Genomic DNA, 14,057 nt, shown 5'->3' on the forward strand with positions numbered 1-14,057 from the left:
AGTGATAACAAAGCAAACTTACCTGGTAGCCAGTGAATTTTACTCCAGGGTTATTTTCAATTTCCCACAATCCTTCATTAAAGCCTTTCCGCTTATTTGACTTTCCAAACTTGTCTTTGTATTCCTTATATGGGAATAGGTCTTTGGGACCTAGAAATGCACTGTAGAGAGATTTAAGAAATAGGATTGACATTATGGTCTTCAAATGTAAGAAGGTATTTTAAATACCAGTAGCAACCAGGAGGTGAAAGGATATTTCCGTAAACAAATTTAAAGTATATATAAACTCTTTTGAGTTAGGCCCAAATCGCGTTTTAGAAACATCATTCAAGGCACATACTCGCCATCTTCATCTTTACTATAAAAGTAGACCTTTCCCTCCATGTTTTAGAGCAAAGTAGACTTCTTTCTGCTTTGTGTTTCCCTAATTCATGACTTGTATTACCTTCAACAAACCTTTTTGCTCTTACTTTAATAAAGTTAGCACTATTACTACTACTTTTTGACGGAATTGAGCAGTTAACTTTGTTTCCACCATTATTACCTCAGACATTAACTTGGTGGATGAAACTGTGGTGGCCCACATCCTGGATGACTCCTATGAAGCTTACCATACACAGCTTTATTGATTTATCCATAATCCAACAAAGACGTACTGAACATCGACCATATGCCAGGCTCTGGGTCAGAGGTGCTGGGCCCTGCAGGAGTATACACTGTAGGCCATGGAGGGCACAGGGTTAGACAGGAAGAGGAGCACATATACGATGTGTGCTAAGGACCAAAGCAAAACCGGGAAGAGACAGGCATGGCTGTCTTATTTGAAATAGACAGATCAGGCAAGCTCTCGCTTTACACAAATAGAGGAGCTACAGAGTCACCCGAGGATAGCAAGTTGAAGAAAGAGCAGGTGGAAAGGCCCTGAGACTGGAGCGTTTCTCAGAAACAGGAGGCCTGTGTGGCTGTGTGAAATGAGTCAAGGGGCACGTAGTAAGAGATGAAGTCGGAGAGGTCAGCCTGCTCCTGGAGGGGCAGGAGACAAAGGTGCCTGGGGGCACAGTGAGGACTTTGAGTGAAACGGGATGCCCTGAAAGGTTTTAAGAAAAGAAGTGCCAAGTGTGTGCTTTAAGCGATGATTCTAGGTTCAGGGCATATCTAAGCTGGAGATACGAAGGTAGGAATATCAGCAGAGGTGACCTTTAAAGCTATGACACTATGGGTCATCTGTTCATTTTTCATTGTCTATAAATTTCATTTTCCGACTGGGTTTCAGTACTGATTCCTCGCATTGTTCAGCTGATCAAAGATGTCAAGTTAAAAAATAACTCAGATGAAGGCCTGATCTCTGGGCTATTTAAGAACCACCCGACCTGTCATCCTTACTCACCTTAAACCACTCAGTCAGTGCAGTTCCATCGCACCGAACCAAGAGATAGCTTATTAGATTACTATACACTTTAGGAAAAAAGCATGTCACTGTCTTTCTGACAAACTCAACATGAGAAAGAGACTCTGGGTATGCCCATTTCCCTGGTACAGAAATCTGTCACGAATAAGTCTTTTCCATAGCCTTTGGAAAAGGCCCCATGGCCAGGAATTGATTGAGGGCTTGGTTGTCTGAGGTTCACACAGACTAGTTGGGGATGCTAACCAGGGCCTTTATTTAATGGTGTCATAAGAACCAGAGGCAAGGATTACTTTTTTTCGATGAAAGGGCGAATCACTTCTACTCTTTCTTGTTAATACATTTTTTTCAAAATATGAGATCTATGTCCTCCTGCTGCAGGGAACAGAAAGCAGTCCATTGACAACTGGCCATGTTACCTCAGCCGAAAGGAGACCACGAACACACTCTTCTAAAACAAGTCCTATGTTTTATGAACAACTGTGCTGCTTCTTCCTTTCTGGACGACTGCTAACTCTGTGTATCACATGCATTCTCAATTGATGATTTTGCCATACGTTGGACAGCTTTGAAAGGGCAAATCACGGGGAGGGAGAGGGGAAAAAAAAGATGACCTGATGCAAAGGGCTTAAGTGGAGAGCAAATGCTTTGAGAATGATTGGGGCAGGGAATGTATGGATGTGCTTTATACAATTGATGTATGTATATGTATGGACTGTGATAAGAGTTGTATGAGCCCCTAATAAATTGTTTTTAAAAAATAAATAACTAAAAAAAAAAAAAAAAGAAAGGGCAAATCAAAACTAAAAGGCAAAAACTGCAACGTACTTGCTCTAAGGCTATTCCCCACCCCGGCCAAGACTGCCTTAAAAATTGCCTAGGCCGAAACTACTGGGGTTATGGCTTATTATATAGAGAAGAATTTGGGTCTTCAATCAATCTCATCTATCTACCTGGGCATTCAAATCGTGTGAAAGATGTATTTTCTGGGCAATTCTGGCACTACATGGGGGTACTCCTACTGCTAACTGGCCCTACATGGGGGTACCCCTACTGCTAACTGGCCCTACATGGGGGTACCCCTACTGCTAACTGGCCCTACATGGGGGTACTCCTACTGCTAACTGGCCCTACATGGGGGTACTCCTACTGCTAACTTGCACACAGGGCTGATAGTTTGTGTTAAGTACCTCCTCTTTCACATGCCTTTAGGTTGTTGCTTTTTATAATTTAATTTAATTAATTTTAATTCACCCAGCAGATATTTTAAAGTCCCTCCCATGGGCAAGGCACTATGCTAAGTAATGTGTATACAGGAATAAGTAACAAAGATCCCTGCCTTCAAAGAGTAGTTGAATATTATTAGGTAATTGCCAGGGTATAATCACACAGTTACAGATACCCACTATCTACTGAAAAGTCACCTGAAACAATATTAAATGTTAGGTTGTTTGTTAAGACTGAGAATGGTGTCACTAACTTATACTAAGAATGTTGTTAAGAAACCGCTCTGTGAACCCCCTCACGCTGTTCGGTGGAATCATTATGTCCCAGGCACCAGCAACCCACCAGGTGGCAAGTTTTTTAAGGGCACCTTTTCACTCCCAGGGCCGTGCTAAATGTCTCGAAAATAGAAGCTTGCTAAGTGAATGAAAGAAACCACGTAGTGTGGTAAATGGTTGATCTTGGTGTTTATAGTAGAAATGTGATGTTAATGATTAAATCCTGCCTTGTCTCAGAAATACGATCAATCAGGTCACTGGGAAATAGGTCCTAAAGCGAAAGAAAAACAGTCATATAGACATAAAATGGAGATAGGAAATGAGGCAAATACAGAAACACATCACAAAGGATTGGGTCTGTTCTGTTTCGTCTAGTCATCATTGTTGTTGTTGGGTTTTTCTTTCTTTGCTTTCTGTTTGTGCTCTGTATGATTTTTTTGTACATAAAATCTAGGATAGGGAAATGTATAGAGCCAGTAACCAGATTAGTAATTGCTAGGGGAGAGGCTGGGATAAAGCAGAGGCTCCCCACTCCTGTAAGGCGTGACTGTCTAGGACACCCGCTGGGGCAGTTGTCCCTGCTCCTTGTGAATCCAGTGGTTTGTTTTGAAGGGCGCAGCAGGGAAGGCTGGGGAGGAATGGGGAGCTAACAGCAATGAATAGTGGAAGAAAAGGTTCTGAAATTGGCCATGGTGATTACTGAACAGCTCTTCTTAAAATGACTGAATGATTAAGTTATGATATGTGAAATATATGCCAATAAAGCTACTTAAAAATTTTCACTCCAAGAGAAAGGTACATTTATTATAGAAAAACCATTTCATTCTATGCTTCCAAAAAGTCAGAGGAGGAAAATGTGATTCACTGCATAATTCAGTGTCTTATTAGCTGAAATAAACAAACTCTCTTTCAAGGCAAGCATGAGAAAGAGTCAAAGTGACAGAGATAAGAAGGAGATAACATCTGGCTCTACTAATATTGAAATTAACAGAACGTATTTGGGGACTTACAAGAGTTCATGACAGTTTTTAGTTTTTCTCCACATTTTCAATTTCTATTCCATTTGTTTTTCCGGTTGTAAGTAATCATATACATTCTTAGTGTGTCAGCCCCTCATTATTCATTCTTCTCTTCCTTTTTTAAAAAATCATTTTATTGGGGGCTCATACAATTCTTATAATCCATACATACATCCATGTATCAAGCACATTTGTACATTTGTTGTCATCATCATTCCCAAAACATCTGCTTTCTACTTGAGCCCTTAATATCAGCTCCTCGTTTCCCCCTCACACTCCCTCATCAACCCTTCATAATTCATAAATTATTATTATTCTGTCATATCTTACTCTGTCTGGCATCTCCCTTCACCTACTTTTCTGTTGTCTGTCCCCCAGGGAGGAGGTTATATGTAGACCCTTGTAATTGGTCCCCCCGTTCTACCCCACCTTCCCTCCACCCTCCAGATATCTCCACTCTCACCACTGGTCCTGAAGGGATCATCTGTCCTGGATTCCTGTTTCCAGTTGCTATCTGTACCAGTGTACATGCTCCATCAAGCTGGATTTGTAAGGTGGAATTGGGATCATGATAGTGGGGGGAGGAAGCATTTAAGAACTAGAGGAAAGTTGTATGTTTCATTGTTGTTACCCTTCACCATGACTGGCTCGTCTCCTCCCTAAGACCTTTCCGTCAGGGGGTGTCCAGTTGCCTACAGATGGGCTTTGGGTCCCCACTCCGCACCCCCCTCACTCACAGATAGGATTGTTTATTCTTAGTCCCCCCCCCATGTTTGTAAGCAGAACATGCATCTGTCAGGCTAGAGATGGGTTTTCCTGCTTCAGCTAGATGTGATACGTGATCAAGTGCTAGATGTGATACAGCTAGATGTGATACGTGATCAAGTGCTACAACGTTTCTGTCATTTCTGTAAAAAGAAGTCAGCCTTCTCTCTGGCAGGAAAATGGACATATAAGCTGCTGAATGCAATTCCTAATTAAGCATACAAACAAGGGCGACACTCAAGGGATGGTGGGACAATAAGGCAGAAGGAACCTGGGTCCTTAAGGTGGAGTAATTTATTCTCCTGATGTGGTCACCTCTGAATTGTTTCAAAAGGAAGGTCTATTATGATTCGAGACACTATAATTTGCACTTCCTTCATTATAACAGTTTAACCTGTACCATACCAATCAATTGTTAGACCTTTAAAATACAGTATGTATGTTTGTGTCAGGATTCACAAGTTGAAAGAGTCTGAAAGAACAAAATTTTTTTCTATGAAATATGAAGAAGCAATTTCTGCAGAAGGGAAATGTACAAGAGCTGCAGAAGAAATTACTGGGAATGGCCAGCAAACTACCTTAGGGCTTAAAAGACGTCCTAAAGAGAGACTTTTCTATAACACCCAACACTTAAACAGAATGAAAATGACTTTCAAATCTAAAAATATACTTTCAGACATTAAGATCATGAAACTTTTAAGTTATCGGGCTTGGTAATTTTATGTAACAGATTCTATTTTAACAATATAAAAAACATTATAGATCTTCCATAAACAGAGCAGTCTAGCAGAGCAAATGAGAGTTGTTGACACTTTGAATTTTGTTGACTTACGTTTCATGGGTGCCAAAAAAGAAGATAGGATACTTGTTCGCCGGAGGCTTCACAGCTCCTTCCGGGAGTTCATCAATCTATTAAAGATAAACCTTGTTATTGTGTATTTAATAAAATTTTGCAAAAGAAACACTATAAAACTCAGATACTCTGTTGCTAATTTCAAAATAAAAGCCCTCTAATCAAAATTTAAAATTTTATTTTCTTGAACTCTAAAATGATTATCAAGTTCCTATGTGGCCCACTGTAAATTGATGATAACTCTATAGTGATGCAAAATTAGGATTAAAAAACCCTCATATTTCATTTGACTCAATAGAATTACTAGTGGAAGTTTATCCTAGTGAAATAATTCTTTTTTAATGTCATGAAAAGATAACATCATGTCTCTTTCCATGGAATGGTTTCTCCTGAGAACATGCCCACAGCATAGGAGACAAAGTCTCACCATCCTTGCTTCTATGAACATTCTGGTCGAACTTCCTCCAAGACAGATTTGTTTGTTCCCTCTGGTAGTCTGTGGCATTTTCAATATTTTTGTCTACATCATACTTCAAACAAATGAATTCTTCTCCATTCTTATTTATTCACTGTCCAACTTTTACATGCACGCGAGGCATCTGAAAATACCCCGGCTTGCAGCAGGAGCACCTTAGTTCTTTCTCAACGTGACATCCTTACTTCCCGACACATTTTTAAGTGGTCCTGTGAGTATGTCAGCTGACTCTTGAGTGACGGCCCCATAAGCACGGATTGTGGACCCGAACAAGACGAATGCTGCGCAATATTCATCGTTACGCATTCACCAGGATGTTCCGCTTTAAGGATTTTTGTTTTCCTTACATGGAGTTGTAATCCATACTGAAGGACTGGTCTTCATCATTAAGTGCTTCAAGTCCTCTTCTCGCTCAGCAGGCAAGACTGTACCATCAACATACCGCAGAGGTAGTGTAAGAGCCTTCCTCCTATCCTGATGTCAAGGTCTTCTTCAAATAGTCTAATTTTCAGATTATTTGCTCAGCATATTGATTTAATAAAGATATAACCCTAATGCACCCCTCTTAATTTCAGACCAAGCAGTATTCCCTTGTGTTTGAATACGGGTTTGAGTTAGTCTGTGTAAAGCAGCGGTTCTCAACCTGTGGGTCTCAACCCCTTTGGGGATGGAATGACCTTTTTACAGGGGTCGCCCAATTTAAAACAGTAGCAAAATTACAGTGATGAAGTAGCAACGAAAATAATTTTATGGTTGGGGAGTCACCACAACATGAAGAACTATATTAAAGGGTTAAGAACTACTGATGTATAGTTCCAAATGAGTACAATGAAGCATTTAAGAATTCCCATTCATCCTAGTGATGCCCATAGCTTGTTATGATGTACATGGCTGAATTCTTTTGAACAGTCAATAAAACACGATCTTTCTGATATTCTCTGCAATTAGCCAAGATTCATCTGATGCCAGTCCTCTGCTAAATCCAGCTTGAATTTTTGGCAGCTCCCTGTTGATGTACTGCTATAATTTTTGAATGGTCAACAAAACTTTACTCTCCCATGTCTAGCTGGATAAGATAGACAGGACAAATGGTTTGGAGATGAAAAGGACAGGACCAATGGTTCCGAGGGCACATAGGAGAAGGGGAGGTGGGAGAAAGGAAGGGGACCAACCCAGGGACAAGGGAACAACAAGTGAACTAAAATCAATGGAAGGAAAGTTGTAGGATGCCTAGTGGGACTCAATCAAGGGCAACGTAAGCAGCGACAAATTGCTAAACCTGAACGAAGGCCGAACATGATGGTGGGACAAGAGGAAAGTAAAAGAAAACAGAGGAAAGAACCAGGAGGCAAAGGACATCTATAGCGGCCTAAATATAGGCATGCTTATATAATATAAATAAATTGAGAGGGGACTAGAACTACGTACTCATCTATGTTAAGAATTGAGATTTTATACATATACATACATATATATATATATTCTTGCTTCCAGGCTTTACCTATTTATAATGCTATGAAAATCTCAACTATGCCCCATTCAATACTATCTCAACAATACAAAAAACTTTAATAATTATATTTTGAACAAATAAAAATAGAACATAAAGTGGAAAAGCCTATGGTCAGATAGGTGGTAAGCATTGAATTACTAGGTGATAAAAAAAAATCACATCATGCACTTTTCACTCAGGAGCAGTGAATTAACAAAATAAAAACCTTTAAAAACTTTTCTTTCAAATGAAATTGGAAAAGAGAGAACTCTGGGTCAAACTCGTCCTTTGTCTAATGTGATGTAACGGATACCTACTACAAGGGTTGCAAAACTGGCGGTCCTCGTGCCACTTCTGGTCTGGAAATAGTTTTTTTTTTTAATTTGCCTCATATGCTTTTATTTTTTCAAGTTGATTTAGTTGCCAAGATTAAAAAAACGTCTAAGATTCCCATTAACATCTACCTTAGTGACTTCTGTGAAATAACATAAAAATAAGGAACTGTAGCACACTGGGAGTCATTATTGACCCCCAGCAATGATGAGTTGGAACAGTAGGTTTGCATTACCACATGGTGTCTAGCTGAAGATATGCTTTCCACTAAAGAACCAGCCTTTCTATCGGCTAAATCAATGGGTTCCTTAACTCAGCACCCTTTGCCCTAACACAGAGAGTTTGGAATGAGTCTTCAGCTCTCAACCAGGTTTGAGTTTCTAGAACCGGTATTAGCAGAATTTTAGCCTTTTCTTTCCTGACTCCCCAGTGGAAATTCTTACCTGGCCCTCCCCCAATGAGATTTCTGAGTCTATGTAGAATTTTACTTAGTACATTTTCATTGCTTTAGCAGACCTTCCAAACCCCATCCAAAATTATTTTGCAGCAGGATAATCATGTACAACTAAATTTGGGAACTAGTGAATCTAGTTCTTAAAGACTTGTGTCAATTTGAGCACAATTTTTATTCTTGCTTTCAATTTCATTGAGCTTAAGTTGACAACATAAAACAGTAACATTTCATTTTGTCTGATAGAAATACGGTCACCCTTCCTTTTGCTTTATTCACGTCTGATACACTATTTTGAGTTTGGAAATGATTTCTACCCTTTACTATTTTGTGTTAGGTGGGCTTCTTCTTAGCTTTATTGTGTAGGTTTTTAATTATTGATCCAAATGAAAATCATTTATATTTGTAACATATGAGAGGATTTTTAAAAGTTCATGAAAAAAAATGAATTGAAAAGATAATGAAGAAATTTTATAAATTATTAAAAGCGCCCTCATCCTGTCTGGCTTAATTCTTTTATGCCCCTATTTTTTCTCTTTATCTTTTATCACATAAATTATATCTCAAGTACCTTATTTTTAATTCCACAGGCAGTTAAAATCCTTCATGAACACTATTAACAGCAATAATATGTACACATTGACAGTATGTTTATTCTAACCTGAAACAAGATAAAGTATTTAGTGTCTTCCCCAATCTTCTTCCTTCCCTTTCCCATTTTTTATTAACCTTTCCCTCCATTTTCCTCTATTATGTTCCACTGTTCAGTCGATCAATTATTTAGTAATCACTTTTTCTCCCACAGCAGCTGGGCCTGCAAGCAACGCCTGGATGCCTTTACTTCATGACAGAGTATCAATGTACAACTAGCTACCTCTGCGACAAAAGAAACTGCATTCCCAAGGAGATGAGTAACTACCCAGCCAGACTTGCAAACAACGTGGTCAAAAGTTCTTGTTTTGAACAGCAAAATGAGTCATGGATTGGATACGCCAGATTTATTCAACATTTCTGGGAGGGTCTGGCATTTTACCTTGTCTCCATTGCTTTTGCCCGTAAAGTATGTATGTTTGGGTGTGGGTGTGGAGGGGTGTAACTATATATTTTTTTATGTATTAATGCTTCTTTAAGGGAGCCCTGAAGGCACAGTGGTTATACATTGGCAAGTTAACCACAGAATCTGAAGTTCGAAATCATGAGCCACTCAATGGGCGAAAGAGGCTTTCTACTTCTGCAAAAAGTTACGGTCGTGGAAGTCCACACGGCAGTTCTCCCCTGTCCTCTAGGGTCACTACGATTCGGAATCTACTGGATGGCAGGGAGTTTGGTCTGTGGATGCTTCTTTAAGGAGCCTGGGTGGCATGGTGCGTGAACGACCAGTACTAGAATGATGAGGCCTTCTGCTCCTGTAGACTTAGGAGTTGTGAAAACCCACGCGGCAGTTCTACTGTCCTCTTGGGTCACTATGAGTCAGAGGTGACTCAAAGGCAATTAGCTGAGATGTTTCTCTAAGGTGTCCTGGTGGTGATATCAGGTAAGCATCAAACTGCAAGGTCGGCTGTTCAATCAGCCAGCTGCTTTGCAGCATGACCAGGCTATTGCTTTGGTAGATTCAGGTCCTCTGAGACCCTCTAGAGGGCTGCTGGGAGATGGAGTCAGCGTGAAGGCAGGGGGTTTGGTTGCGGTTTGCAGGCTTCGCTGTTGCCATGGGACACGTCTACAGGAGTGAGACTGCTGGGCCGAGTGTTTCTTAATTTTACTGGGTATTAGCAGGTTTTCAAAACTCACGGGACCAAAGTATGAACAGGCCTTTACTAGCAGTCTTTGACAGCATTAGCACTGGTGTATTGCTCTTTTACATTTGCATTTCCCTGATGAATAGGTGAGGCTAAGCATCTTTTTATAAGTTTGTTGGATAGTAGGATGTGACCTTTAAGTAATTACCTAGTCATATAATTTTTGCATTTCTCCATAGGGCCCTCCCTGTCTTTTTACTATTCAATTTGTAATGTTAACTAGAATGTATTACATCTGTATTTTTCCATTATATTGTTTGTAGGAAAATGTTCTTCTCTAAACTCCCACAGCAGCACACTCTCCTGATCATTCTCCCCTATTTCCCCTCCACTCGGCAGTCTGCTCATTCCCCCGTTTCCTCACCCGCTCTTGTTAGTCTCCTTCCACAGCAACTTTTCTGATCTGCCTACACTCACTCCTTTGCTGGTGTCACCCAGCTCTGTGCTTTCCATGCCATTCGATCCCTAAATTATATCATGACATGTATCAATAAAAGGTGTTCTTTGCCTACACACTGCTGGCCCCGGTCGACCCCACGATGATCTGTTGCTTCCATTTCTAGACATGTCTCTGACTGGACTCCTGGCATACATTCTCCTTTACTTCCCTTTCCACCCCAGCAAGTTTTTCTCCAACGTCTGACCATAGCACTGATGATGCCCTGCCCTGCCCAGTATTCTGCAATGACAAGGCCCTACCTGACACGGGTCTATCTGACTTCCTGAAGTCATCTCCTGCCTGCCACCCTTCCATCCCAACTCATTCTGTATTATCCTTATTTGCCACTTGCTCTTACGTGAACATGCTCCTATGGGGCTGCTCGTGGTTTCAAACTGCCAACCATATGGATCACAGCCGAATGCCACCAAGCTTCCCTCCCATTCTTTAAAGATATGGAAAAACTAATGACCAGCTTTATATGGAAAGAGATGCCAGATACGCACACCATTACTAAGGTCAAGAAATTCCCCAACACTTCCTGCTTTCAAAGCACCCTACAGCCACAATGGTCACAGTAAACCAGGACTAGGACCACAACAGGTATATATACCAAACAGAACTGAGGAACCAGAAGCAAATGCACCCATGTATGAACACCTGACCCTTGACAACGAGACTATCACAGACAACTCAGAAGGTACAAATGGAAGGTAAATTAGACTAGTAAAAGATTTTTCTAAAAATTAAGACACTCATGTGCTTCGAAAGACTTCTCTAAAATAAAAACAGACTCTACAAACGGGGGGGGGGGAATTGTCAACTACCAATCAGACAAGGGCATAATCTCTATAATTTATTTAAAAATTTAACATATCCATCATAAAACAATCTAATTTTAAAATGTACAGAAGTCATGAGGACAGAAACTTAACTAAGAAGACATTATTGGCCAAGAAACCCACGAAGAAATGCTCAGGATCATTAGCCATTAATGAGACACAAATCAAAATGCAACTGAGTTCTCATCTCACTCCAGCATTAACAGCAAAGTTGGAAAACAAACAAGCACAAAGTTCAGAAAAGAACAAATGCTGGTGCAGGTGTAGCGAGATTAGCACTCTTGTACACTGCTGGTGGAACCATTGTGGAAAATGGCACGGCACTTCCTTAAAAAGTCAACAGAAATAACCGAGATCCAGCAAACCCACTACTAAGTATAGATCCTCCAGAAATAAGCACCAAGACACAAGTCCACGTGCGCACAGGCCCTGCCGTCATTAGTTGGCGCTGCAGCAGCAAGGGAGACTCGGCAGGTGCCGGTGTTAACAAGCAGAGGCTAGAAGTCTGAATTCAGGGCGCCAGCTCTGGGGGAGGCTCTCTCTCCTTCAGCTCTGGGCCCTGGTCCCTGGTCTACTCTACTTCTTTCTGGGTGACAGGATGCCCCTCTCCCTGTTCACGTCTCTCTTCTTTTACCTCAGAGTCCTCACATCTTTTCTTCTTGGGACTACGCGTTAAACTCTCTGAATGCCTATGTTTCTGTCTCTAGGTCCCTCTGTCAAGGTTTCATTCGAGTTTGCTGAGGTCTCCTATATTGTGATACCTTTCCCCTTCTTTTTTTAAAGGGAAAACATGTTGCTGACCCACACCTGTCAAAAAATTGAATCATTATGTTCTGAAGTACATATAAGCAAAAATAGGCATAAGGTCCTTATGAAACCAAAACATATATATTTAATAGAAATAAAACCAAGGAATCAAAAGAATCCAAATTCAGGCCTTGTTTTACTGAAGTTATGCCCCATTCACAATATGAACATGCCGCAGTTTGAGCACGGCGCCTGTACATTGTCTCGAGCTGGATGATGAAGCGAATCGCATGTACGATTACCCACAGAATGAGCACGAGGACCCCCTTTGCTCAGCCCGTCAGCAAACCGTTCACTCAAAGCCCAGGTACCAGAGAAACAGGTTAGCTGGGCAGTAAGCGGGAGACGAAGATTAGGGCAGCATTTAGGCGCCTCAAGGTCTTTGCTTCCGGTGTAACTTCATGAATACTAATCTTTCACTAAGACAGGAATACGTGAGCGGGAAGGGGCAGTTCCGTATATTCATTTTGAAGATGAACTGATAGTACCTGGGGGACAGCTAGATGGAGCTACTTAGTGAGTACATGAATATATGGATTTGAGTTCACCCTAAGTCAGGGTCTGAATAGAGGTTTGAGAGATGTCACTCAGGAAAATGATGGCTGAAGGCAAAGTAGAATCTGTTAAGGTACAATCAGAGAAGTAGCAAACAAGGAAAGAAACATGATGAAGACCGCATGAAACTCACAGACGCAAAGGATGGAAATACGCTCTTTGGGCTGGCATGTCATGGTGATCCCAGGGGGCACAGTTTCAGTGTAGGGGTGAGGAAGAGGCAATGAGGCAGCGGAGAAAGCAGGGTGAGTGGAGCTGTTATTTCTCATAGAGAGGAAGAGGCTAGAGACTGAGGAGAGGGGCTGATTAAAGTTTAGGAAATGAAGACTTCGCTTAGGTCACTTCTCTTTCCTGAGCCATATATTAGAATGACTGGAGCACAGGGAGATCTTGAAAACATTTATGGAATGCCGAAAGAATGAAAAAGGGGCGATATCAAACAAAATTTAGGAGGAAAGTATTCGTGAAGAGGGAGAAGGGAGAAAAACGATAGCTTCTTGATGACCTCTATGTCTAGGTTCCTATGTTCATAATTCTTGAAGTGACCCTGAAAAGATGACTCTACCCAAGCCAGAGGTTAGGTCACCTGCCCATGCCCATGCATCTGCTGAGGGGCAGATGCATAATTTGGACACCAATTTCTTTCTCTGCACACAAGCTGTGCTCGCCTTCCATCCTAACTTCTCCCAAGCAGAGACATCGATGTGCTTCTCTGAGAGGGAAGGGCGAGAGCAGAGAGAGCAGTGCTTTTCATTTACAAGCAAAGGGTAAGAAGCTGTAGTTCAACCTGTTGGCCTTGCTTTTCTTTGTGAAATAAGAAAGTAAAAGAATTGAGGGAAAGGACATGAAATTGGAAGAGAGTTGTAAAAGTCTCTGTCAACTCCAGGGCAAGAGACAGAACTGAAGAGCAGTACTGAGAACCCAGATGAACCTAATCTTGGACAGTCTCATCTATATGACAATGCAAGATGTCTAGCTGGTCTCACAAAGGGCTGGCTGGCGCAGGCAAGGCAGATTACCAGAACGACCCAAGGAAGCTTCCAGTGCGACTGCTTCGAAGTACGAGGAAATTGTGGCGAGAGTACCAAGTAGCAAGTGATCAAATTTGGATAAGGAAGATATTGGAGGACACGGGTACACCAAGAGGACATGGAGTGCTCAAGGGCTCACTTTGAGTTTGTAATAATATTGAATGAGAAGCAATTTTATGGAGCAAATATGAGTCTTCAATCACCTTTATCTCCACTCCACTTCAGCAAACCTCACCAGATGCTAGATCTTGTTGATAGCTCTATTCCTGTAATTTGGTTTACCACAATATAA

General features: G+C 41.1%; 1 protein-coding gene across 1 annotated transcript in view; it reads right to left on the reverse strand.

The window, feature by feature from the left end:
• The window catches only part of HDGFL3 (HDGF like 3), a 56,892-nt gene that overhangs the window by 27,847 nt on the left and 14,988 nt on the right, over window positions 1–14,057 (reverse strand). Inside the window, exons 2-3 of the mRNA XM_075558053.1 lie at window positions 5,524–5,600; window positions 23–161 (exon numbers count right to left, since the gene is read on the reverse strand). Coding sequence (XP_075414168.1) covers window positions 23–161; window positions 5,524–5,600 — 216 coding nt within the window. The remainder of the gene's footprint in view (window positions 1–22; window positions 162–5,523; window positions 5,601–14,057) is intronic.

Source organism: Tenrec ecaudatus, chromosome 9, assembly GCF_050624435.1.
Source record: "Tenrec ecaudatus isolate mTenEca1 chromosome 9, mTenEca1.hap1, whole genome shotgun sequence".
Classification (NCBI taxonomy): Eukaryota; Metazoa; Chordata; class Mammalia; order Afrosoricida; family Tenrecidae; genus Tenrec; species Tenrec ecaudatus.